This window comes from Arvicola amphibius, chromosome 6 (genome assembly GCF_903992535.2).
Source record: "Arvicola amphibius chromosome 6, mArvAmp1.2, whole genome shotgun sequence".
NCBI classification, from domain to species: domain Eukaryota; kingdom Metazoa; phylum Chordata; class Mammalia; order Rodentia; family Cricetidae; genus Arvicola; species Arvicola amphibius.
The window spans coordinates 135,954,146-135,981,413 of NC_052052.2; the positions used below are offsets into that span (position 1 = coordinate 135,954,146).

The 27,268-nt window shown below is 42.8% G+C and overlaps 1 protein-coding gene across 1 annotated transcript; it reads right to left on the minus strand.

Annotated features, from left to right (window-relative positions):
* Positions 1–27,156, minus strand: Ssr1 (signal sequence receptor subunit 1). Its single transcript, XM_038332573.1, has 9 exons — positions 26,990–27,156; positions 24,794–24,906; positions 22,011–22,098; positions 20,056–20,318; positions 18,632–18,708; positions 17,901–17,979; positions 16,223–16,316; positions 11,839–11,902; positions 1–772 (listed from the first exon to the last, which is right to left on the minus strand). Exons 1-9 carry the CDS (start codon positions 27,066–27,068, stop codon positions 748–750), a joined length of 882 nt encoding a protein of 293 aa, XP_038188501.1. The 5' UTR covers positions 27,069–27,156; the 3' UTR covers positions 1–747.
* Positions 27,157–27,268: the final 112 nt, after the last annotated feature.

Below are 27,268 nucleotides of genomic sequence, written 5' to 3' on the forward strand. Positions count from 1 at the left end.
TGTAAGCCTTTCACATCAATTTATTTCCATCCAATTTGATCCAAAGCAATTTAACTCGGTTCCCAACAACGTGGTTCAAGCTCACGGCGAGCGTCAACACACAGAAAACAGCCCGAGAGCCAGCTAGGGGAATCTACACTTGTAGGAAGCAGTACTGACTCCGGTGTCTGGCTCAACCCCACCAGTGGGCCTGTGGAGTGGGGGCGGGGCCACTCAGCCCTATGAGGCCTCCTGTAAGCACAGCTGAGGACGCGCATCATGACCATTTCCTCAATCATGGAAGTTGCTGAGTTGTGTCCAATGAAGGAGGTATGCTAGCTCGCTTCATAGACTCCTCTGTCTCCCGCCACCTTTGTCATGAGGACATAGATGATGTGGGGACACGAAAGCCCACTGACCCAAGTGACCCTAGAGCTTGGTCTGAGGCTCCTCCATTCCTGGCTGGTTGGGCTCCTCCTCTCCTCCACACTAGCTGTCAGAGCTGCTGGGCTTCCTGGGAACACCCCACCCTGAGACAACACCCAGCAGCGGTTGTTCATCAGCCACAAAGCCCTGGTGACAGCCATTCCCAGCGGCGACGCCAGAGAGGGTTCAGCTGAGCAGCTGGTGCTGTCCTAAATCTCACAAACAGCAAGTCGGTGCAGAGAAGACATCCGGGGACCACCGGTCTAGGCAAACTTCCGGAAGCAGTTGAGGCAGGCACGTCATGCACCTGAGACAGGAGGATGGCCGAGCTGCAGGGTTCCCTCAGTGTGCGTCCTTCTTTCTGCGCCTGAAAAAACAAAGGGAGAGGGTGACCTACGAGGTACTCTCGGCCACTGCTCCGGTGTCCAGAGCTTGTGGAATGGGGCAATGGGGCCTAGGACCATCTTAAAGGTATCTTTCTGCTGCTGTGTGAATCTGAACTCTCCCCTATGAAGACTCAAAGAGAAAAGTCTAAGCCAGGAGCTCAAAGTTATTAAAATCGGCCCAGAGTATGAGCCCCTCCCAGAAAGAAGGGCCAATCAGCATGCTTCTTCAGTGAGATTTAGTCACTCATGCTTCAGGGGGAACCTGGTGTGCAAACAAGCTTCACCACATTGCGGGCCTAGAGCAGAGGCCACAGAGGACTGAAAAGCAGTATGGATTTGCTCTAGAAACCAAATCAGTGCCTGACCATTTTTACCCACCCAACAAATTTTGAGTCCCGGGCTCCAGACTAGGAGCTGTCGTTGTTGCTGTCCTAGGGAGCAAGATATGACCCTCTCAGCCAATGGCAGCGTACACACCTTGAGAACTCAAGTATGAGTGAATGAAACCCTCTGCCTGCGATTATGAAATAGACAGCCACCCTCCAATACGAGGCAGAGTTCAAGAAAGCTGTGTCACAAGGTAATGAGAGGAACTAGCAAGACGGCTCATTTCATAAAAGGCCTGCCAGGCAAGTGCGGACCAGAATTTGGATCCCCAGACTCCATATAATGCTGGGTGGACTCAGAAGGGACAAGAATGGCAGTCAGAGTGGATCAAGGCCCTGGCAGTACCATGGGAAGGGGCCACGACCATCACTTGGGGACACTGGCATCTGGCATGTACTTTCTAAGAAGGCAGGAACCAGGTGTATCCGTGCACACCTGTGTGGGCTGCGCAGCTGGCAGCGTGGCTAGCTACACGCACAGGAGCAGCCTGAGATTGCTCGGAGACGGATGAAATGAGGGAGGATGACAGAACTAAGCCTTTTAAACAGGTCACGGTTTGGAGAACAAAGTTCAAGCACTTCTGTTAGCGGCAGACACACACACCGGGGGAGAAACGGGAAAGCCACGGTGGGCATCGGATCAGCTTTCTGACATGCTGCATTTTTTTTTTTTTTTAAGGTAAACCCAAAGACTTAGACCTTCATTGGATTAACTAGTAACTCTACTGTCCCTCCTTGACAGGCGACAAAACAGGCGGAGGTAAGTCAGGGGACTAGAGGACGGTTAGCCATGCAGTAAATGGGTGGGAGGATTCAGGTAAGGGTTCATCCCAGCAGCTGAACCAGTTAGTGCACCATCATCAGCCAATGACTGGAAACCAACTGCTCTGTTCTCGTGACGTCACACACATAAATAAGAGCCTGCCTGTAGCAGGCAAAGCAGAGGCGCGGTTGGCTTGCTTTTGCTCAGCTTGCTTCTCTTGGGGCAGTGATTTCCGTTGCTACTTCATCACTGTGATTTTGCTGTTATGAATTGTAATGTAAATAGCTGATATGCAGGAGGTCTGTATGTTGCGACCCATAGGTTGAGAACCACGGTCTTGGGGAGAAGCGATGAGTTTAGAGGGCACATACTGCCTGTGACTGGCCGGGCTATGGATGGCCTGTAGGGGGAGGATGTGTATCACAGAAACCATCTTCCTACTGACAAATCGTTCTGGTAACCAAGGGCATTTCACTGATGGCTTTCTTGATAAAGCAGTATTTTCCATTCTGCTGTAACGTGTAATTTGGAGTGGGGCACATCACAGGCATGGTGTGCAAAGGGCCAACTGGCCTAAGTAGTGTGTTTAGGAGAGAAGTCTTCCCAGGTTTCTCCAGCTTTCAGGTAATATGAACCAGCTAGGAGGCCCTGGGAATGGGTGGTTAAGTCACCGCCATACCCTCGATGGGCAGCAGAGGGCAGCAAAAAGACGTCTATGCAAACTGGCTTCAAGGGAGTCTGGGATACCTCCCACATTAAAATGTTTTCTTTTTAAATTTTTTATTTTTGTGATTAGTGTGCGTGTGTGTGCATGTGTGTGCATGCATGCACCATGGTGTGATCAGAGGACAACTTTGTGGGGTCAGTTCTTTCCTCCCGCCATATGGGATCCAACTCTGACTTGGTGACAAATGCCTTTACTTGATGAGCCATCTTGCCTGCCTAGCAATACCTTATCATTTGGAAGCTCCCTGAAGGGCAGAATACAGAAACTGACTTTTATACACATTTAGAAATGTGTGCATTTCTTTGTATTTTTGTTTGCTTTAGTTTTTCTCAAAACAAGGTCTCTCTGTATAGATCTGGCTGTCCTAGAACTCACTCTGTAGACCAGGCTGGCCTTGAATTCAGAGATTCACCTACCTCTGCCTCCTGAGTGCCGGGATTAAAGGTGTGAGCCACCACTGCCCTGCTTTTTTGTTTTTATTGAAATTTAAAATTTATGGTGTGTGTGTGTGTGTATGCAGGTACGTATGTGGAGGTCAGAGGCCAAACTCTGTGAAGCTGGCTCTCTGCTTCTCTTGATTCTGGTTTGTGCAGCTCTTCTTTAATCTTCTGAGCCATCTCAATAGCTCTGATTAGGTTGTCTGAGACAAGGACTCACTTTTTATTTTTTAGCCCAGGCTATCCTCTAAACGCCCAGCAAGCCTCCTGCCTCGGCCTTCTGATTACTAGGATTTTTACTGTATCTGTGACCAGCTGGTACTTAGTTTTAAATATTAGTGACCACACTAATCTTTGGAAGCAGAACAACGGAGGGGCTAAACTTTGACCGTTTTCTTGTCCCTCTCCTCCCGCTACTGTCAAGGTTAGCGGGCAGCTTGTGCTGTCAGTGAGGGGTTAGTGATTTTTGCTTGGCATCATTTGTTAATGCCTGGTCATTATGCACATAAGAAGCTATCCGTGGTTACAACTTAGTTTAGAAACAAGCTTTTCATACTGAAGCTACAGCTGCCATGCTCCTGTGCCTTTTCTAGAGCCACCCGATGGAATTTCACAGGAACCACTGCTCAGCAATTAGGAGGCCATTCCTGCCATTTCTTGAAATGAGCAGCAGTCTACACTCCAGATACCATCAGCTCTTTGCAGAGACTCAAGGTGTGGCAACTTGCAAGGTCCTGTCTGAAAACCCCAAGCATGGCATGCAAACGCCTCCTCTCCCCTGGGTTTTCAGTGGATGGTGACCAGGAGGGAGTTTTGGTTTGGAAGGAACTTTATATGGAAGGCAGTACAATCAGAGCTCAGGATACACACATGAACCTATGTTTGAATCTCAGTTTTGCAGCTTAATGGTGGAATTTTTTTAAAAAATCAAATTAACTGGAACTTTTAATTTCCTTATTTGCAAATGTATCATAGTGTGACTGTGTAAAGAACTTCTATCATCAAACATCTGCCACTCAGGTACTATTGGAAGACTCCATCTAGTGACTTTGTTTTGGTTGAGCTGGGTGTGTGCAGTGTAGGGCCATGTACATCTGAGGCAATGGATCTACCACTGAGCGATATCCCTAGGCCTTGAGCAGTTCTGGTCCTAAAGCTCACATCTCACACGGGTGAAACAATGTTAAGGACCAGGAGGAGGAGGAGAAGGACAACAAAGGAAGGTGTGTGATGCGCATGGTCAGGGGAAGCGCTGCAAGGTAAGCTGGTACCGCCCCACTGCTGGAGTGAGAGGCTGGAGAGGGTGTGCAGTGAGGGCAAGGCAGGGAGGATGCTCTCTCTAATGGAGACCCTGGTGCACCCTGCAGGCCACAGTGGTGCACCACAGCCACAGGAGTGCCCACAGGAAAAGTCAAGGTCCTGACATGCCAGGGTCAGGGAGGTGGCAATGAATTGAAGGTGGGGGCTGGGCTAGTGCAGAGTGGAGGGGAGAATGGGACATTGGCAGTTCACAGCAAGGATGACATAAAATACCTGCAGGGGCTGTCTGTGAACAGTTATCCCGACCTTCAAACAGGAAGTGTGATAAGGCATTTTAGGCACTGGCTCACTTTTCTTTCTTTCTTTCTTTCTTTCTTTCTTTCTTTCTTTCTTTTTTTTTTTGGTTACAAGAAAGCTGGTAACTGCTTTGAGGATCACACTCATCTTTGGAGGCCCAGATAAATTCAACATCCATATTTATTGCTTTCATTATAAAATATAAGCACTTTACAAACATTTTGAAAAAGAAAAAAAAAAATCCACCACCCTAGCACAGACAGCATCAGCATCCTAGGTTCTCCTAGACTTGGCGTTTAAAGTTAATCTGAAATTTAATACTGTTCAAGCGTTTAGAAGAAAACATAAAACATCAGCTCTTATAGTCCTTGTTTTTCCTAATTCTTCAGAGCATGCTCTTCTTTCACAGAAGGCTGGAAGCATCAGTTATAAAGCCACATTCTCCAGGTTTCCAGCCACTGCCAAATGACCTTTCTGTGAGGAACATAGTGTGACTGCGGAGCAGAACTTGGAGAGACACCTGGTGCTTGTCTCACTGGGTGTCCAGGTGACAGCAGGTTTAACTGGCTGCTCTGTGGGGTGTGATTATTGGAAGCCTACTCTTAGTATCAGTGAGAACGGGAGGAGGGTAGGTCTTGGAACCCTCACGTATATTTTATGGCCATGATCTGCAGTCAACAGCTCAGCAGCACACGTGAAATGTGTGTGTGCACATGTGTACGCGTGAGCATGTGCAGTGCTGGGGATGGACCCAGGGCCTCATACCCTAAACAAGCTCTCTACCACTGAGCTCCATCCCCAGCCCTTCCCAGACAGGATCTCATTAAGTTGTGCTGGCTGGTCTTGAAATTCACCTTACAGCCCAAGCAGGCCTATAAGTCACAAATCCCGCTGCCTCAGCCACCCGAATAGCTGGGATTAAAAGCCTACATCATCAAGCTAGGTATAAAATTGTTAGTCCACTTGACTTGACACTACTTTGTTGTCTGGAATGGCAACATTTTTGTATGTAGAGAATGCACTAACTTTTAAAAACATTAATTCTGAGAAAAATAATGATCAAGTTTGTAATTTATTTTTAGACAGGATCTCACTACATAGACCAGGCTGGTCCAGAACTCATGAGAGATCCACCTACCGCTACCTCCTAAGTGCTGGGGTTAAAGGCATGTGCCATTATACCTAGTCTATTGTTTGGTACTTTAGGTATCTTTGTGCCTCTCATCTCTCCAGATATTGCAGTGAGGCTCTCCCGGTCAGCCGTAATAGGCATGCCTTGGAAACAGAAGCAAAGCAGTTCCAGAGGTAGCACCTTTACATCCTGGGCTCACCGGACTTAGCTCGTTAATCTTGATACTCATGTGGAATGCATATCGAAGTTGCATGAGAATTACTGGTTCATTACTCCCATTTTCACTGAACAGACACAAAAGACACCCAAAGAACACCTTCAGACACATCACCATGGAGAACACCCTAGAACGCTTCCTAATAAATTAACCTGCTTGAAGCTCACTCGGGAAACCACAAGCGGGGAAGCGTTAAAATAGCAGCTCCAAGTCTCCTGAAGGGAATCAGGAAATAGAGAAGTGATGTTTTGAATCAGAGATATCGCAGAAGCAGAGAGAACATTCCCAGCAGAGCTAGGGTTAGCTGCCATTCGTTGATGAAGGCTAGACAAAAGGGGAGCTGCGCTGCTCAAAAGTAACCCAAGAGCTACAGAGAGCCATAGAACATGTTATTGGCCTGGGGAAAGAGACTAACAGGTCAGAGGCAGTTAGAATGCCCCTAAAGTAAACAATTTAGAGCGAAGAACCCAAGACTGAAAACCACCAACATGAAACAGTGGTGGTGAGAAATGACTGCGTGCTGAAGTTAGCGATCAGCCAGCAGCACAGCCTGGACGAGAAAGTGGACTTAAGGCTAATGGAGACCAGGGAACTGAATGGAGATGGCTCTGGCCACGTGGGTGCCTCGAGACCCTAGAAGAGCAGGCTTTGCCAGGGCAGGGATAAGTCAGAAGAAAATTGAAATGCTACAAGCCTAGTGAAGGGAAAGCAAGGAAACAGCACAGGGGACATTCTGACAAAGGAGAAAGCAGACACAGTGGAAGCAGGAGGAGCTGCAGGACTTAGGATGAAGCTTTCACGAAGCAGGCAAAGTCGGAGATGCAGAGGATGGTGTGAAAGGAAGAGTCCATCTAGGGATTGAGAACAGTCTACTACAGAAAGTCCTCCAGAACTGTTAAGGTTCATACAGTCCTGAGGGCTGTCACTAAGACACAGGGGAGCCTACTGTGTGCACAATGAACACACACTCATCAAGGGATTCCTTACACCTCCAGTTGAGTGCTAGGCAGCAACTGAACACAGAAGTAGTTGTCCCAGACTCCCAGAGGCTATGCCACATGCCTGATGACTGAATGAACATGAAGCAAGGACTCAATAAATCTGACTTGAACACCTTTATTTATTGGCACTAGGAACTGAACTCAGGTCTTGTGCACATGAGCCAAGCGCTAAACTCTATAAACACCATTCTTTTTTTTTTTAAATATTTATTAAGTATACAATATTCTGCCTGCAGGCCAGAAGAGGGCACCAGATCTCACTACAGATGGTTGTGAGCCACCAAGTGGTTGCTGGGAATTGAACTCAGGACCTTCGGAAGAGCAGGCAATGCTCTTAACCGCTGAGCCATCTCACCAGCCCATGAACACCATTCTTCAGTATTTCCCATCCTCTTGTGTAAAATGCCTTCAGACTGCACAGGACAACCTTGGGTATCATCCTTAGGAATGCTGTCCTCTACCCTTGAAACAGAGCTGGCCAGCACATGCCACCATACCTGGCATTTTCATATGGACTCAGGAGCTTAAACCCAAGTCTTCATGCCCACCACGCCATTGTCAACTTAGCTATGTTCCCAGTCTGTGTTGCCTTTTTTCTTGAGACATTGTCTCACTATGTAGTTCTGATTGGCCTACAACTCACTGGCCTTTGCCCTTGATGCTTCTTTAGGCAGTAACAGGTCTCCACCTGACTGAGCTAGAGACTGCCAAAACACAAGTTCTGGGGCTCACAGTCCAGCAGAGGGAGATGTGACAACAGGACAACTGTCACAGGCACACTCAGTAGTCTGTATAAAGGAAAGCAAAGAACAACACAGGCACAAATTACATCTCTGTGCCTTGAAGACTAACAACCTAACCTTTGGGCTTTCCAGGTACACTGGATTTTCTTTACAATATCTTACTGTGCCTAAAGAAAATCCAAACTGAACAGAAACTAGATGAGAGGTCTTGTAACCCTAGATCTGTCCCCACCTGCCTGTGTACTACAAACAACTATTACATCTCTCACATGAATATAGATAGTTCAGCTAAAAAAAAAATCCAAACAAACTGCTTTCATTTTTTTGAAACAGGGACTTACTATGTGGCCAGGCTGGACTTTCTCATGATCTTTCTACTTCTGCCTCCCCAGTGCTGGGATTACAGATGTGCACCACGACACACTGTCAGAAGACATCTTTTAAAGAATAAACTCTTTACTAGGGAGACATATAAACTATATTATTTAATGAAGACTAAATGTTAGGGTATTGTGGTTAACTAAATTATAAAAATTATGTAACCAGTTCAAGTAATTTATACACACACACACATACACACCCCACAAGCTAAGTGTAAAGATGCATTTCTGCAGTGCCTATGAGCTAAGTGGCAAGTGTGTTCAATGTGTACATGGTACAAGCACATACTGGACATCCAGTACCAAAAGCCATCTCCACTTTCTAGCTGCTGGATTCTGGAAAATGAGTATTTGCAAGCTGCCCAGATGCTTGGTTTTATAAAATTTCCATGCTGCCTGGAGTACAAGGAAAGAACACAGACGTTTTCAAAACAAGTATCTCTGAAGCCTCCAACTCACTTAAATTCAGTGACTTTTCCCCACATACTACGTGAGAACAACGTTCACCAAACAAGCTTCCTTCCCTTCCCACTCCCTTACAAAGGCAACCACGGGTACCAGCTTTAGTGTGTACCCCCTACACAATCCCACCATCTAGAAAAGACCCCTAGAACTTCAGAGAGAATCACAAGTCTTGGTTTTATGTAAATGAAAAAGTAAGAAAACCATGTAAATATCATCAAAATTAATACCCGGAATCAACTATTGCTTAGCTATCTGCAATAATTGCTAAGCCCTATTCCTTCCTCTTAGAAAGTGCTCTGCACAGGTGGTTTTTTTCTGGAACACATATGAGAATAACCATGAAACCCAACATCACACATTCACTGCTACCAGGAAACATGGTGTTAGGTGCTCTTCACTAGCTGAGTAAGGGAGGACTAAGAAAGAGATCAAGTATACGGACTAGCTCTATGGTATAAATGCCACCCACACTGTTAAGTGTTTCGACTGCATCTAGAAATAGTCTTAATTTAAGCTAACATACAATTTTGCAACTCAAAGAAAACCAAGGGACTAGCCTATCAACCTCTTGATAAGAGTATATATATTGTTCTGAGCTAAATTTGAGTATTCCACGTCATACTGTAGGAATTCATGACCCAAATGCACTACCAAGTACATTTTCCTTTATCCCAAGAGTATGAACACCTTTGCCCTATAAGAGATGAATGCTGGATGTCCTTACATGAAATGTCATCTACTGTACCTCCCAAATCTTAGCAATACTGTTCCAATATTGTATCACTTGCCTCTCTCCCCTAACAATTCTAGCTGAAGTTATTCCTCCTACGGAAGTTTGATTTTCTGTCGTCACTGCTACTCTCAGTTCTACCAGGTTCTTTCCCCTTAGGCTTTTACAAAGTCTCACCGCTCCTAAAACTCCTCAGGCAATATTGCAGGGGACAGTTTATCAGTCCCAAGTCCCTTACTACAAAACATGATTCAAATGTTGAAGCTACACAACCAGAGTGGGATCCATGCTTTATGACACACGATTCTCAAAGGTCTGGGTCACAGGTCTGATACACATGATCCTTAAATTCATTTAACAGATTCTGAAACCCACTTGTTCAAACAAGATAAATTCTGGAACTAAGGTTGATGATGCAAATGACTATATTGAAACAAAAAAGAAAAAGCGTTTCATCCAAGTATTTACATTTTAAAAAGACATTTAAAAGTTGACTACTTATTAAGTGTGCTTTGAACAAACCATGTGTGGAATTGAATTCCATTCATTATGGAGTTAGTTTCTGCTAAATACTTACTGATGCTATAGTAGGCGCCTGGCACTTGAAGACTTGAGTTTCAGCTGTCCCCAGTCTCCACTAAAAAGTAATACATTCTACACTCCCGAGGCTCTAATCTGGGCCTCAGAAACAAAGAGCTGGTGTATAAGGCAATTACGCAGGGATGAGAACGTGGCGGCTGTAAGTGTGGTTTCTGCAACTACCCATGTTTTTACCCAGGTGTTTAGTCAAACTCTACGGGCCATTTAAAGGTTTTAATTATGTATATCTTACTGTAGTATGTTACAGTAGCTTAACAAACGCAGATATTCACAGAAGATTCTGGAAAATGCTTGAGAATGAGAAGCGTCTCCTATATTACATCAAGTTAAAACCATACAGTTCCTCAGGCCTCAAAGCACCTTTTCAAAATAAACTGATTATACAGCTCAATTTAAAAACCCGCACACATTATATTACAGGCATAGAAAGTTTACAGTTCAACAATGCAAACACAGGCAATTTGACACTTCAGCCCCTTTTGCGACGTGATCAACAATTACAGAAGACCTTCTATCATTATTGGCTTTGGCTTACATCTTACACAGCTTGGAAGTTCTGTTTCTGTCTATGTTTTGTTTTGTTGTTTTCCTGTAGGTGTGGGGGGAAGGGATTGGACCTTCCAATAAAAATGAGAAGTCAGGAATAAAAGAACCTACTGAAATTACTACTTCCTTGTAATACACCAAGGAGAATATGGCTTAAACACAGAGCCAAGTCTCTTACCCATTCACACTCAATGTTAATTTCTATTAAGTCTGCCAATAATGTCAAACTTAATTCACTAGTTTAGGCAAGAGTAACTTAAGGTATTGTTATCAAAACCAACTTAATTTTGGTCCCAAAATCTTAAGTGCTTAAATTTTGGGAATTTTTCACATTAACAAAGATAGCAATCAAAACCTCAAAAGACCAAGTTAAAAGATAAACCTTGTAACTATTTTAAATCTATCCAATTAATGTTTTTGTAGATTAGGATTAACTAAAATGTACCCTGCCCTGAAAATTTGATCCCATTGGCTTGCAGACCATGACAATTTTTAAGATTATTTCTAAGAACAAAAAGCTCTGCTTAAACCCAACAACAAGCAAAGAAGCAAGGAAAGGAGGTCACTGCAAAGCTCTCACAAGTCACATAGAACAACAGACAACACAACAACCCACTTTGCACAAGCATACTATTTTTTGTTTAAAAACAAAACAAACAAACAAACAAAAAACAGGTGTGGAATTAGGATTTATATACCAATATCAATAGAAGTGTCAGATTTCACAACTTTGTTGCTTAGAGATTCCAAATTCTTTGACGCTATGGGTAAAGTAAGTTCCTGAAGGTGTGCACAGTGAACAGCAGCAAGCACCCAACAACATGCCCCTGTGCTCAGACAGCAGCCACACCTGCCTGTGCCTTTACAATAGAAGCTGCAGCAGACAGCAAGCAAAAGGCCAGTTTGTGCCATCAATTCAGATTTGATTCGAGGAAATAAACAAATTATTTCCTCAAAAGGCAGAAAATCTAAAACTACACTGGGGACAAGTATCAATTGAGCTTAGGGTAAAAAATCAGAAAATATCACAAGGGAGGCAGCAACAGCGTTTTGCTGAGTATTGTAAAGGCTTGTTTCAGGTAGTTTGACAATGATTCTGGTAAGACAACTGCTCAGAACTCACACCCACACAGTTTAATGGTTAAAAAAAAAAAAAAAAAGAAAAACCAAATTTGTTACTTTAGAAAAACGAATGCAGTGCATTTTCAGCAAGATTATCGCCACAGACTCTGATTGCTCAGTCCACACATAAGCAGGAGTTGCCTTCTGTGGTGATAGGGCTTCTCTGCACTAATTCCCATCAGGCCGAAAAACATTAGGGCAGGGGAAGCACAGACTGAATTGTTGCACAAAGAACATTTACTCATCAGATCCCACTGATCTCTTCTGTGCCCGCTTCCTGGGCAGCCTTCTTGGAGAAGCTTTATCTGAAAGAAAAAGCAAGAAAGAAGCTAACTAACTCAAGGACATTTTGTCTTTTCAGCAGTAAACTTAACACACACACGCGTGTACACACACATACACCATGTGGCAACAAATGCCTCTTACCTAGCTCTAGGCTTTTAAAATAAGTTAAAAATATCTTTCAAGGGTAATAACAATTAAAATAAAATTTTCATACTTGTGTAGGGAATGATCTGACAATGGATGTTGTGCTACTGGGAACACTATGCACATCCCATTACACGCTTATACATACAAAAGGAAGAATTTGAAAATACTGTATAAACCCAGGCATGGTGGTCCACACTCAAGCACTTGGGAGGCAGAGGCAGGAGAATTAGGAGTTCAAGCTAGCAAGGGTTACTATGAGATCCTGTTTCAAAAACAAATACAAAAGTTTAAAAGGTATGCACACTTGGAGCATATTTATGTTGGGCACTAACACCAGATTTAGTATTTGTGGGTACATACGTGTTGGCAAATATACAAATTTAACTAGAAGAAGCAAGCAAAGGGCATTAGTACTTCAATGCTAAAACCACTCTGAGACACAGCCTCTCTTTAGAATTTAACAGAAATACATGGGGTGTTGAGTTTCTTCTATTCTATAAAAGAAATAATCTATATGTTTCTTTTAAAAACAGGGCCCAGATGGGTATGGTGGTACATTCCTGTAATCTCAGTACCTGGGAAGCTGAGTTTGAGGCCAGTCTGGGCTATATCTAATAAGGCTTTTTCAAAAACAGGTTTGACATACCATTTCCTTATTTTCTAGGAATACTCTGCACCAGGAAGAATAGCTCACTATGAAATAAGCTATTATTTTTTCAAAATGAATAATGAAAATGTATACGGCCTGGTGACATGTGCTAACTACTGAGGCAGGATGATCATATGAAACAAGGTACAAGGCTGGGTTGGGCAATATACAAGACCTGTCACTTCCTCATCACCACCAAATGATTTTTGCAGATTAAAAAAAGTAAAAAACTGGAAAAAGATACTTTCACCAAGGTGTGAGGTTTATTTATGAAATGAAAAAGAATGCCTAACAGTCTTTTTCTTAAAAAAGTTACTAGGACAGAATACATTTTATAATAAATGTTTATCAAAAATATCTAAAGACAGCTGGGTGATGGTGGTGCAAGCCTTTAATCCTAGCACTTGGGAGGCAGAGGCAGGCAGATCTCTGTGAGTTTCAGGCCAGCCTGGTCTACAAAGCAAGTTCCAGGAGAGCCAGGACTGTTATACAGAGAAACCCTGTCTCGAAAAACCCAAACAAACACCCCCCCCAAAAGATCTAGTAAGACTGAACCTACAAGTCACATAAACAAGGCCTCCAAGAGGGTATTTTTTTTTTTTTGCCTAAAAACTCACTTCTAAGCAAGAACACGTTTTCCTAGTGAAGAAAACACTTTTTTATCAGATTTTCCCCAAAGATAAGACTAAGAACTACTTTCCCAAGTGACCAATTTCCAGATTATTGTAAAAAATAAGAAGCTGAATATTTCATCTCTGAAGATTCAAAAAGCACCCACAATCTAACAGCCATCATTGTGAACAGTTAGCGATGACATGTGACCATTAAATCCTAGTCACCTGGAGCATGGTAATGGGGGGAGGGGGAGGAGGAGGAGGAAGAGAAGGAGAAGAAAGAGTAGTCTAGGACTTTTGATGCCTGTTTCAGTTTCCGAATAAAATTCCATTAAAAAGACAGTCAATTCAGCCAGCCTTCACCATGATGACCTGCTTAGGCTAGGCAGAAGACAGAAAAAGAAGTCTGTAAGATAGTACCTGGAGGTCATCTGGGTTTAGAAAAAATCACTTCAAATACCTCAACAGCAGAAAAAAGCATTCTGTTTAAATAAAAAGCAATCACAAATGTATATCATGATTTTTTTTCAGCTACCAAAGGAAAAAAAATTACCATTACTTGCCATAAAGGTTGGGGGGGGCGGGGAGCAAAACGAAACAAGCAAAGCTTAAGGAAAAAACTTAACTCTAAATTACTTAAAGTCAATATAGTTTATCTTTCCAGAGTAAACTTTAAACTATATGTGGGGGGAAAGAATCATGTAAGTGGAAAAAACCCACACCAGACTCCACAAGGCAGACCTGCAAGTGCATGCACCACTGATTTAAAACAGGCTGACCAAAGCAAAACCACTTCACAAAAAAACAGTTTAATTCTTCATTTTTACTAAGGCCATCAGCATCATGTTAGTAGTCCCCTCAGCTCAGTCTCCCCTCACCTAGGAGCCCACGCAGGTCAACTACAGCTCTTTTTTTTTTTTTTTTTTTTTTTTTTTTTTTTTTTTTTTTTTTGGCTTTGAAGAGAGAATATCAGTATAGAGCCCAGAAAGGTCCCAAAATGTGATCCTCCTGCATTAGCCTCTTTTGTACTGAAATTAAAGGTATTTACCCCCACACCTCGCCTATTTCTTCCTAAAATTAGCGAGTGTGCACTTATGAAGATTGTGTGCGCGCACAGAAACCAGAAAACAACTTTGGGTGTTGTTCTGCAGGAGCTTCCCCCTTGTTCTCAGAGACTCCCTGGTCTTGGAGCTCATCAGTAAGCTGGGCAGCCAGCAGACCCCAGGGGCTGCCTGTTTCTGTTTCTGCCTCCCAAAGGCATCCTACCACCCTCGGCTTTTTCACAGGTTCTGGGGCCATAGTAATGGTCTTCATGTTTATTCAACACACACTTACCAATTGAACTATCCTGTCAACCCTTTAAATAGCATTTACATAACAAATTTTATGATTGAAAAAGATTTTGTATGCATTTAGAACATTATTTAGCAGGGCTGGAGAGATGGCTCAAAGGTTAAGAGCACTGGCTGCTCTTCTGAGGGCCTGAGTTCAATTCCCAGCAACTCCATGGTGACTCACAACCATCTGTAATGAGGTCTGGTCCCCTCCTCTGACCTGCAGGCATGTATAGGCAGAACACTAATAAATAAATAAATAAATAAAAAATATTTAGCAAAGACCCTAATTCTTTTCTATTTAAAAAAAAAATTAGTTAACCTGTGAGTTTATAGGTTAAAAAAATACTCAGGGAAGTAGACCCACTTCACCTTAAAATGTAAAATACTTATCAAGAAATCAGATTAGTGGAAGCTCAAAATGCCTCAAAGTGTCCTATACTAGTTAAGGAAAAACATCCTCAAAGCATATGAGCCCTAGGCAAGAAAAGTGAGACCATGGGCATTGTCATCACCATGCAGACAGAACACTCATAGAGAAATAAATATGTACAGAAAGCCATTTTAGTATCTAAGTATAAATTATTTATTGAAACTGTGATTAGTGAAGTCAAGGACAGAATTTTATATTTTTGTACAATTAAAAGTTTTTTTTTGCAGTGAGGATAACTTGAATGCTTCCCCCCCCTTTTTTTTCAATTTTCTTCTTTTTTTAAAAATGTGTATGTGTGTGTTGCCTTCATGGATGTCTGTGCACCACATGTGTACAGTGCCTGTGGAGGTCAGAGGATTCTCTAGACCTGGAGTTACAGACAGCTGTGAGCTGTCGCGTGGGTGCTGGGAACTGACCCTGGCCCTCTGGAGAGCTTTAGTGCTCTTAACCTTGAAGCCACCTTTCAGACCCACAACTGCTTTTTAAAAGACCCACTCACCAAATGGGGTAAACTGTATTCCTTCATAAAAATTAGTACTTTTAACAAACTTCCTATTAAAAAAAACACCAGAATACATTAAGTAATATTTTAGATCCATTCTTTAAAAATTAGCATGTAGCCAGTTGTTGGTGGCAGACGCCTTTAATCCCAGCACTTGGGAGGCAGAGGCAGGTGGATCTCTGTGAGCTCAAGGTTAGCCTGATCCACAGAAACCCTGTCTTGAAAACCAAAACAAAACACCCCAAAGAACAAAAAGTAGTCTGCAGTAGTTTCCCCCTAAAATACATTATTAAACTTGCTGTAGTCATGCACTATGCAAGAGCCCCCAAAACTGCAGCAGAGACCACTGAGGAAATTAAGTCACCTCACCTCTTCTACTCTGCACTGAAGCAACAGGAAGGAAAAAAAGACAGGAAACAGATTAGGAAGAGAACTCAGACATTTACAAAGCTGCGTGTTTGAAAGCACTTCTAAATTAAATCATAAAAACACTATAAACAGAAAAGGTCTTTAAGTGCTTTGTTATACTAGAGTCTGCACAAGTAATGGAAAAGATCAATGTTAAATAGTACTGACCAAGGATTTTTTTTTTTTTGATGATTAGAAACTATTAAATTTCCATTTAGAGAAAAATTCTCACCAAGTTTGTAAGAATACTTACTGATCTGATTCAAAGTTTCCTGAGGAATCCAACTCATGTCAACATCATTTTGACTCGATGTACCCATTTCTACTTTCTGTATAGGTCTCTTGCGCTACAAGAACATAAAAGACTATTTAAATACATGTCATAGCATTGTTTATTCTAATTTAAAAAACCTTGATCAATATATATAATTTGAGTATCTTAGCAGACAAATTACATTCTTTTCTTGTTTTAAAACACCCCAACATACACTTTATCTGCAAGAAGATGAAAACATGTCTTCTTAGTGAGTAAAATGCTTGTCATCAAGCCTGATGACCTGTATTTGACCCCAGAGTCCCAAATGATAAAAGAATCAACTTCTCCAAGTTGACCTCATCGCATGTGCCAAAGCACACACATGTGAATGCACATGTACACATGCCCACCCAAAACCAAATATATGTAATAGGAAAATGTTTTAAAAAAATAAATCTTGAGAGTCTAATTTGTTGTTATACCACTGATAGATCAAATAAAAAACACTATTTACCCAATAACGTTCTTTCCATTTGGGAATCAAATCATAAAAAATAAAATTCCAGTCAGTGACATTCAAGATAATTATTGGTAGCTAAATATATCATTCAATATAATCAAATAAAGTAGGTACAGAAACAAAAACCCCACAAAATCTCAAATAGGTTGACAATAATGAACTCATTAAGAGCATGAAGGTTTCAAGGCACAGTGGTATGTATATATAATTCCTGGACACTGCTGGGAGAAGCAGAAGGATCAGAAGTTCAAGGCCTGCCTTAGCAGCATAGTAAGTTCAAGGTCAGTGTAGGCTGACCCTGTTTCAAAAACAAAACAAAACAAAACAAAGACAGGGTGAGACTTTCTCTATAGTCTATCTGCTGCAATACTGGACTATGAAGCCCACTTAATTCCATTTTCTTTAGTCTTGCTCTGAAATTTAAAAATCAAAAACCTGTGCAGGAAGCATGGTGTACACACCTTTAAGCACAGCACTCAGAAGGCTGAGGCAGGTGAATCTTTATAAGTTTGAGTCCAACCTGGTCTACATAGTAAGTTCCAAGCCAGCCATATCTACATAGTAAAAGACTACCTCAAAATTCTGTGGAGAAAGTTTGTAATTCCAGCACCTGGGAGGACACAAGAGAACCATGCCAAGCCAGACTGAGCTACACTGGACTTTAAGGCCAGACAGAACTACACAGAAAAACCCTGTCTCAAAACCCAAGGGCTATAGCTATAGCTCAGTATAAAAGACTTGCCTAGCAGGTAGAAACTCTGATAATCTATTTAAACAGATTTACACAGTCTATAAATTCTGAAAACACAAAAAGTATCCCCTCTCACTAAGAATTCTAACCCAAATAAATTGTTTGATTACAGATAATTCAACATATCCATGAGGAAAATGTATTAAGTAGAAGAAAAATCTTTCTGAACTCAAGGAACATTACCGTAAGACAGCAAAGATCACTTTAGAGAGGGTAACTAGCACACTAACTAGATTTGTGCACACATCTCAACAAATTCAAGTCACATATTCAAAGTCTCATCTCTGGGTACTGTTAAAAAAAGCACCACAAACTTCCAAGCCTACAAAACTACAATAAGAACTAGAGTGTAGTTAGTACCGCAACCACTAAGTGTGGTTTGCCAGCTGCTCATTCATAATTACCTTTCTAGATTCCAGGAGTTGATGAAGGCCGACAACAACTAGAAGCCCAAGACCAGCAAGGAACATATACATAAAAATTCTGGCAAAAAAAAAGAAAGGAAAAGAAAATAGAGCTGGTGTTAATTCATATATACTGTATCTAATTAAAAACAAAATCCTAACATATGCTACAACAGCTTTCCAAATAACTTGTAGGAAAAATACAGCATTTTAATTAATTCCAGGCAACAAGCTTTACAAATTTCCTTTTATTTATAGTTAATAACACTTTGTCAAAAAACTCTACCTCTAAAACGTGTTTTATTTCAAACTCACAGTTTACGACAATTTCAGTAATTTTGTTCGCCTCACATTTACATCGTTATTTCATAACTGGCCTTATAAATCGCGTCAAGTGAGTCACATTTAAAGTGAGTCACATCTATGTTCACAAATGATTCTTCACTCAGAAAAAACATTTTTCAAGAAAACACCCTAATCTGTGCAATGATCTATCTTAGAGGCATGTTAGATAGGCTAAGGCTCAGTTAAAGCAGAAGAGAATTTGGGAAAGGAAAAAATCAACTACTCCTGCTGTAAAAAGTTTTTCAGGTTCCACCATCTTCTTTGACTTGTCTAATAGGCGCAAGAAGCACATAATGTATGGATTTCACATTCTGACCATGTCTAGACATTCTGTGATCTGAGCACACTTGCCTTTGCTCCAGATCTACAGGTACAGCTTTACTTACGTTTCTCCATCTAGCCCGTCCTCTCTTTCAATAACTGTAACTGTCTGATTGAAAACAGCATCTTGGAATACATTGCCCTGTTTAAGAAAGAGATGTTTAAAAAAATCACATGAGATGTGTTGAAAGAATAAAAATTACAAGTGTTCTTAAACCTGCTATCCTACCAGACTTAACTTTCCATCACTTTGTCACACAGGACAATAAAGTCATATGTAATTGTATGATTCAGTGCCAGGTACAAAACTTATGTTATTTCACCTTTAAAATAAAAATGCCTAGGAACTTGCCAAGACCACTCTCTACCTTCTGCAGGGAGCAGGGCGGTGGTGGCTTCAGGAGCCAGGGCAGCTGTGAAGGTCACAGAGCCCTGGTAGGAAGAAGCACAGCCCACAGAGCTCCTCAGCAGCTGCAGGAGCAGACCACTTAGGAAGCAAACCAGACAAAGTCAGGCCCATGCTCTAAATGGAAACCAATTCCACTCTAAGGAACGAACCAATGATTTATTTCCTGTTTCAAAGCATTTTTTCCATTATCATCTTAAAACTATTTCAATAATTTAAAAAAAACTTTAGTTTTCCAATACAGAAAAGCACCGGACATATACATATGGTTGTTCTACAAATGTAGTACTTTGAAACTGAACCTGAACTCAGTTCAATCCTACTTGAAAACAAGATGAAATAATAGAAACAAAATGGAGTAACTCTTTAGCTATTTAAATGTCACTCTGAAGACAGAATGAGAAGCTTTTCCTCTGTGCTAATCACAAGGGAGGGCCTGGCTGAAGACACAAGGAGAAGCCATTAACAGGCTGAGGGAAGGTGGAACCCACTCCTTGAAGGATGCTCTTGGGAAAGGGAGTGGAATAAACTCAGCCTCATGCAATAGAGAATGTAAAAGTTGTCACCTGGGGTCTACTCCCTGCGGTACTGGATTCCTTTCAGGCATAAGTGAAATTAACACATAAGCCTTACTGCAAAAATTGTATTTAAAAGTGGGTTGTATTTTACCTATGAGCATACAAAAGAGCAAAACAGTAAAAGTCTTTAGAAGCATTTAAAAGGGAAAAGGTCTACAACAAAATGGGACAGAACAAAAGTCTTACTATTCAACAGGGTCTAAGCAGAGGCAAACTCCACTGCACACTTCCTCCCTTGTCAACATCCAGCTCAAGTCACTTTCTCACATACACAGCGGTGCCTAGTGACACACAGCCCAGGTGTGCACACTTCCCACTATGCTACTGCTTCTTTTTGGCCATCTCCCTCAACACCTTACAAGTGAAGTTAGAGACATTTGTGTTCCTGGTGCTATTATAGTTTGAACTACAAAACAAGCACTTATACAGACAGAAAACTATTCAACAATGGCCATTCTCCCATGTGGTTCCTAACAAAGACAAAACACAACTCAAAAGTTCTTACATTCAAATCTTTGTAGTTCAGATTGATGACCAGACCAAAAGGCCGTCCCCCCATGGGTTCTGCAGGAATGAAGGAATATTCAAAAGTCGCCTGTCTCTGGGGTGGCACTATGGTGTTCAGAGGAAGAGCTGTGAAATTCTGGATGTAAAACTGGTAGTCCTGAGGGTAACGAAATGAGGCGTCTAGCGATTCAACAATAAAATCTTCTGTCCCCTTGTTCGTAAAGCCTACCAGGAACTTCACGATGTTGTTTGCTGGAAAATCTAAGACACAAAATAGGAGAGGTTGGGGGTGGGATCAGAACACATTCAGAGTTCAAAATGAAACACAGACATAGACTTGGTTTCAGAATTCTCTCCACCAGAGCATTCTAGCGTGACTGCACACTAGCTCTGAATAATCAGAGCTGTAGTACAAACTGAAATTCTTTTGGCTGCTCTCTGGGTTCCAATTTAGGAGATAAACTGGGTATTGCAATTCCAGCCAAATCACATTCAGATTAAGAGGCTAAGAAATTCGTGGCAGCAAGATTTTCATGCAAGAGGTTTATATAACTCAGTATGTTACTACAAAAATAAATGGGGGAAGGTATCATCACATACTCAAATTCCCTCTCTTAGGTGGGGAGAATAGAACAGTGGCTTTGTACATTACAGGTATGTGAAGAACTACTGAGCCCATCCCCAGCAAGCAAATCACTTTTTGTAGGTATTAAGTTGGAACGCATAGAAAACAGAACACTCAAGGCCAAGAAAATTAGTGGGTTTTGTTGTTAAGTCTTCCATTACACTGCATGGCAGGCTAATGGTTGAATTCCACCCAGTATAATAGGCTATAGAGCAGACAGACATGGGTTTGAATCTTGTCTCTGAGTAACTGTACAACAAGTTTAACCCTTGTAAGCCCAAGACCAACAATAACTATATCCTCAGGGTTTGCTGGATTAAATGAGCACTGCAAAGTATAAAGACCAATGCTCCTCATAAAGTCCTCAATAAATAAATGTACTCAGGAATTTGAGTAGCCCTAACAGGAAGACTGGAAATGCTCCAAAATCTAAACCTTTGTGAGCTGCCGACAAGATGCTAGAAGTGGAGAACCCAAATCTCAAGTGGTGAGGTGTACGTGAAGCAAACTCCACCCTACAGATAGCTCATTATGCACATAAAAATATTCTACAACTCAAAAAAAATATTCAAAACCACTTCTGGTCCCATACATTTGGAGCAAAAAATATGCAACATTAATTTTCTTTTTTAAGTTAATGCTATTCTGTAACCAAGGCCTAATTGTAGACATTTAGTATTTCATTGATATTTAAACATTCGAAACTACCATCAAATTCCAGACAGGCCTGATAACATGTACCTGTAATCCCAACACCTGGGAGGCTGAGGCAAGAGGACCTTGAGTTCAATACCAACAAAACAAACTCCTTTTTAAAAGTGAGCGTGTGTGTGAGTGTGGAAGCAAACAGAGCGGAGGACCCCTTCTGGGGCATCAGTTCTCCCTCCACTTGCTCAGGAAAGAGCCCTCCTGTCTCTGTAGTGCTGCCTACTCCACGCTGCCTCACATCTTCAATGAAGCCCCCCAACTGGCATTTTCGTGTGACTGCTGGCTAATCTTTAACATGAGTTTCAGGGTTTAAACCCAAGTCATCAAAACAAAACGGCATTCCTGACACAGCTTGGAAAGTTTCAAGAATGGGACCTTTGGGGCTGGCAAGATGGCTGCCTGATAACCAGGGCTCAGAACCTGTGACAGGACAGTCCTGCAAGTTACTCTGGAGCCTCGGCATGCTCCCAGAGGCACGTGTGCACCCACACACACACTTTTCAAAAAAATTTTTTTGAGAAGAATGTTTAATTTCTAGCAACCAAATACATTTATTTTCCCCTTTAAATACCAGCATTACCACACAAAAGATTGGAATTAAACAGACGATTTTGCATTACCTTCTCCTTTTACAAATAAGATAGTTGTGTCTGCACTCGGTGAAGCTTCTGGTTCACCAGACACATCTTCTTCTTCTTTATCTTCTGCCTAAAGGCAACAACATCAACAACAGCCTGCTGTGAATGGGGTGAAAACATTCGCCGCAGTGCAGACTGCACTAGACGGGGCTAAAGCACTGACTACTGGTGCTGGTGGTGACAGACACAGTTCCCCACTATCACGGTTTATACAGTGGAGGTTCCTGCTCTGGGAATTCACTAGTCAGCACAGCCCAGTGCAAAGGAAGAGCCTCTCTCTGGGAATGCCACTTCCTGGGTCACAGCATCTCTCCCACAGGTAAGTACAATGGTGTAACTCTGCTCTACTTCGTCAATTAAACAGAACTCCTAGAACCGCTCATAGAAATGTGGACACTAAGTCACTGGGAATCTGGTAACTCTACCGCAAGTAGACTGAAATTCCGTTCCAATTTTTCCACACATTCAGGAAATGCCATCATGGATAGGAGTTCAACCACACTTGAACTGCAAGGTCCCTAGAGACTGGCAAGCTAGCAATTGGGTTGCTGGTGACCATAGCAACTTTCACTACACATATAGGATGGTTCCTGATGGGTAATGAATATGAAGCTAAAGTAAGAGGGAAAAGTACCAGCAAAGGTAAAAAAGGGAGTAGCAACTGAAGGAGGGAAGACAGCAAGCATATCTGCGTGTGTGTAGCTCCAGGGCCAAATGCCAACAAGAAGGACCAAAGAATCCTGTACAGTCCACAGGCTGAGATGGAGATCCTTAGAGTGAACACACCTCATTGTTAGGGAAATGCACAGAAGCTGAACTTGGGATAGTTCACTGTTGAAGGTCCTTATTTTCTGACACCAAAGCCAACATTCCTGCCAGAGGGGAGTTAAAGCAAGCAGTGTTTGCGAGAGCAGCTGACAACATAGAAAGCATATCAAAGAAAGATGGATAACCTTACGATTTACCTCATGTCTCAAAGGAATATAAAGCCCACTGTCTACTACCTGGTGCAACAGCAGACTAGTCCATGTATCCAGACCACCTCCATAAGCAGAGGAGAGAGCAGGTAGCATGGGTGAAAAAGTTGCTCCTCTATTGAAATGAGTTGAAGAGGCAGAGCCTCCGTGTGTAAGGCTTGGCACAGGTTCATCAGTAAAGGTCTCTCAAAGAAAGGGGAGCCGGCAAAGCATAAAAATTAAGGGTATTCTATTCAGATGAAATACCATGTGCCTATATATCAAAATGTTAACTTAAAAAAAAGTCAAGTATATCCATAAAACAAACTTGAAAACAAACTTCATGAAGGAGGATTACAGTATTTCTGGGTAGGAATAAAATTAGGAGGAAGAATGTTGTAGCAATGACCCTAATCTGAGCTGGTGTTTTTTGTTCGAATTTTTGAATTTCATGTGTATGGATGGTTTCCCCGGATATATGTATATCATCTATAGACCATGTGTACACAGGAATTCAGAAGTGGGCACCAGATCCTTTGGAACTGATTGCAGATGTTTGTGAGTTATGTTGGTGCAGGGAAAAGAACTCAGGTCTTCTGGGAGAGTAGCCAGAAGAGCTACAGAGCCATCTCTCCAGCTCTGAGCCAGATATTCTTTTTTTTTTTTTTGTTTGTTTTTTTTGTTTTTGTTTTTCGAGACAGGGTTTCTCTGTAGCTTTGGAGCCTGTCCTGGAACTAGCTCTTGTAGACCAGGCTGGTCTCGAACTCACAGAGATCCGCCTGCCTCTGCCTCCCGAGTGCTGGGATTAAAGGCGTGCGCCACCACCGCCCGGCTTGAGCCAGATATTCTTATTGTCATTATTACAGAGTATAAATTTCAGAGACAAACTTCAAAGAGATCATCTCTGTTACTATTCATAAAGCGTATTTTATTACCCGCTCTTCATCCCCTGCTCCCAAAACACACTCACATTACCCACAAAAACATGAACTTTAAGGAGAGGAAATACCTCACTTGTTCAACTTAGTACCCAGAACAGAGCCTTGTTACATAGTAGAGATGCCCCTACAGGAGTCATGGCAGGTTACTGAATGAATAGAAGCAAGCACACACATACACACAAAAGACAGACCTAGAAAGCTAAGACCTAGACTCCAAATTTAACAGTCAGGGTCTGCTGTTGACCCAATTATGCTGTTCTCCTCCAGCCTTCACATAGGAACGATCCTGACATGTTCAGTGCACCTTTTCTCTTCCCCTACTCCAGAAAATCCTCGAGTTCATTCTCAATGATTTGCTTTAGGCCAACTTCAACCCAGGGGAGATGGCTCAGAGGCTAAGAGCATGTATGACTTTTGCAGAGGACCCATGTCTAAAACCCTCAACTGTCTGTAACTCCAGTTCCAGATCCAAAGCCCCTGGCTTCCTCAGGCATTTGCATTCACATGCAAGTATCCACACATTCATACATAACTTAAAAAATAATCACCAAATTTGCCTATAAATAGAATATATGCTTGGGCTGAATATCTAGCTCAGTTGATAGTATACTTGTTCCCTATGTCTGAAGCCCTGGGTTCAATCCCTGATACCACATAAAACATGGCATTGTAGTACATGTCTCTAACCCATCATGTCCTGTATTTGGGAAGAAGAGGCAGAAGAACCAGAAGTTCAAGGCCATCCCTCATACCTTGAGCTCAGGACCAGCTGCATTAATTACATTGAGACTACTTCAAAAATTCAGGGGGGAGGTGGGGGACATCTTCATGTGTCATATACATTCTAGATATAGTATGTAGCACTAACCAAATCTGTGGGTTCGTCTTCTTCTACTTCAGCTTCATCGTCTTCATCTTCAATTATTGAATCTTCCACTGTTTCTTCATCTTCTGCAATATCTTGAGCCACTGCTAATGACCCTGAAAATAAAATAAAAAATGAGCACATAAATTTTATCAGTGTTTTTAAACATTAGGTCTAAACAAGAAAATGTTCTAGCCAGGTGGTGGTAGCACACGACTTTAATCCAAGCACTTGGAAAGCAGAGGCAGGCAGATCTCTGTAAGTCTGAGGTCAGCCTCTTCTACAGAGTGAATTCCAGGATAGTCAAAAGCTACACAGAGGAAACCCTGTCTCAAATAAATAATAAAGAAAAAGAAGTTCTGCCTGTAGTAATAATTCAGTCTTCCTGGTCAGCTGAACAATGCCCCTGCACAAAAATATTTATAATATCTTACCCGTAGTCTTAACTTCGGTATGTTAATTTTAATGGAAATGTTTCTAATATCAAAAGGCACAAACTCAATGGGTTAGGGGCACTTGCTGCCAAACCTAACCATGTGAATTTGATCTTTAGGATTCACCCTGAAAAGTGTCCCCTAGTCTCTGCATATATACTGCAAGACACAAGTACAGACTGAGACAGGCAGGCAGGCAGGCAGGCAGGCAGGCAGGCTGGCTGGCTGGCAGACACACACACACACACACACACACACACAGACACACTAAATGAAATAAAAAAATTAAAATAATAGTGGTATCTTCATGGTTAGTAGCAAAGAAAAAAAGCCAATTATTTTGTACATGACTTTAAGCATATTTTCAGATAGATTTAAAATACCAAGAAATAAATTATAATCATAACACTAAATTATAAATCATAGTTTTATAGACAAAACTTTCTCAACAAGTCACACTACATCAATCTCAGGCAAAATCCTCAAAAGCCCTTCAAAGTTCTAGCTAGCAGTTCTTCCCACCACTTCTCAGAAACTGATGATGTGGCAATTCAGTGGGAAGAGCCACACGTGCAGTATCCAAGAGAAACAATCCGTTCTCAGGACCATGCATTTTTAAATCTTTTCACTTTCCTGGGTTAAAACGATTCATTCATAGTTTATACTTCATTTTCCAAAGCCAGTTTCAAAAAAGAAAGAAAATCCAAGGGGCTACGGTTGTAGCTCAGTTGTTAGCTTGCATGTCTTGTGTGCCTGGCATGCTGGAAGCCCTGGGTTCCTCTCCACCACCTCATTCATGGGGTGTGGTGACAGACACCTGAAACCCAGCACTCCAGAGGTACAGGCACAAGGATCAGAAGTTCAAGGTCGTGTTAGGCTACAGAGACTTTGAAGCCAGCCAGGGCTACCTCCGCGAGACTGTCTCAACATCTGTCCCGTGTCCCCACCGCGCCCCCAACCAAAATCCCTAACGGTAACTCAAAGTCCTATTGGCTGCTAAACAGAAGCCAATCCTTCCTTGATTGCTTGGCTAAACAGCTCCTGAACGCGGATCATTACGTTTTATGCCCTGAGCCGCTGAAACTTAGAAAAAGGAAAGGAATTCTGGCGATCACTCAAACTAACTCATTTTATAACTTAGAAAAAAAATCAAAGTTCATGAAGGGCAAGAGGAAAAAGTTTCTATGTTTGTACATTCTGCCAAGTTTTTACCCCAGGTTAAACACTGGAATGAATAAACTTATAAAGCTCGAAGTAACTTCTTCCCAGCACATTTCCATCCAACAGAAACTGGCTAGGAAAGGGAGAGGGGAGTGGGGAGAAATTAGAAAAGCATAAGAAAGCCATCCCGCGGGGACTCTTCGGTAGCGGCTGACTAGCAGCAGGATGAGGGGGCGTTTTTGGACACCGAGTCTCGAGGTCCACACCGACCGCGATGGTCGATCGAGGAGACCGAGAGACGGCGATCCACCGCGCTGCGGTAGAGAATCCGCTCTGGGCGAATGAATGGAGGCGCGCCCGCGTGGGGCTAGCGACACGTCAGCGCAGCGGCCGGGGGTTGGGGGTCGAGGGTCCGCGCGGGCAGAGAGACCAGATCGGCCCAGGCGTGGGTCCCGCGGACCGAGGGCTACGGGCCCGCGCTCGCAGAGGGCGCCGAGCCGCGGCGGGTCCTGGGGGGCAGCACGGGCCCCCCTCTCCGGGAGTCCGGCCGGGGAAGCGGTCCCGGGCGGCCGCGGTGCCGGGTCCACCCCCCGGCGTCCCTCACCTCCCGGGCCTCCGCGGAGCAGCACGGCGGCGGGGAAGGCCAGCAGGAACAGCAGCAGCAGGCGGGGGAGGAGTCTCATGGTGCGGCCGGTCAGCGTCCACTGCGCGTCCGCTACGGCTCTCGGCGGCTCTGGCGGTAATGGCGTTACACTTCATCCGGGCTCCGCCGGAGGGGCGGGGCACGCACGCGCGCCAGCCGTGGTCCCGCCCCGCCACCATCGACGTGGCCTCTAAGCGTCCAGGGGCGGGGCCTGCGGTCGGCGAGGTTGGGCCTCGGGGC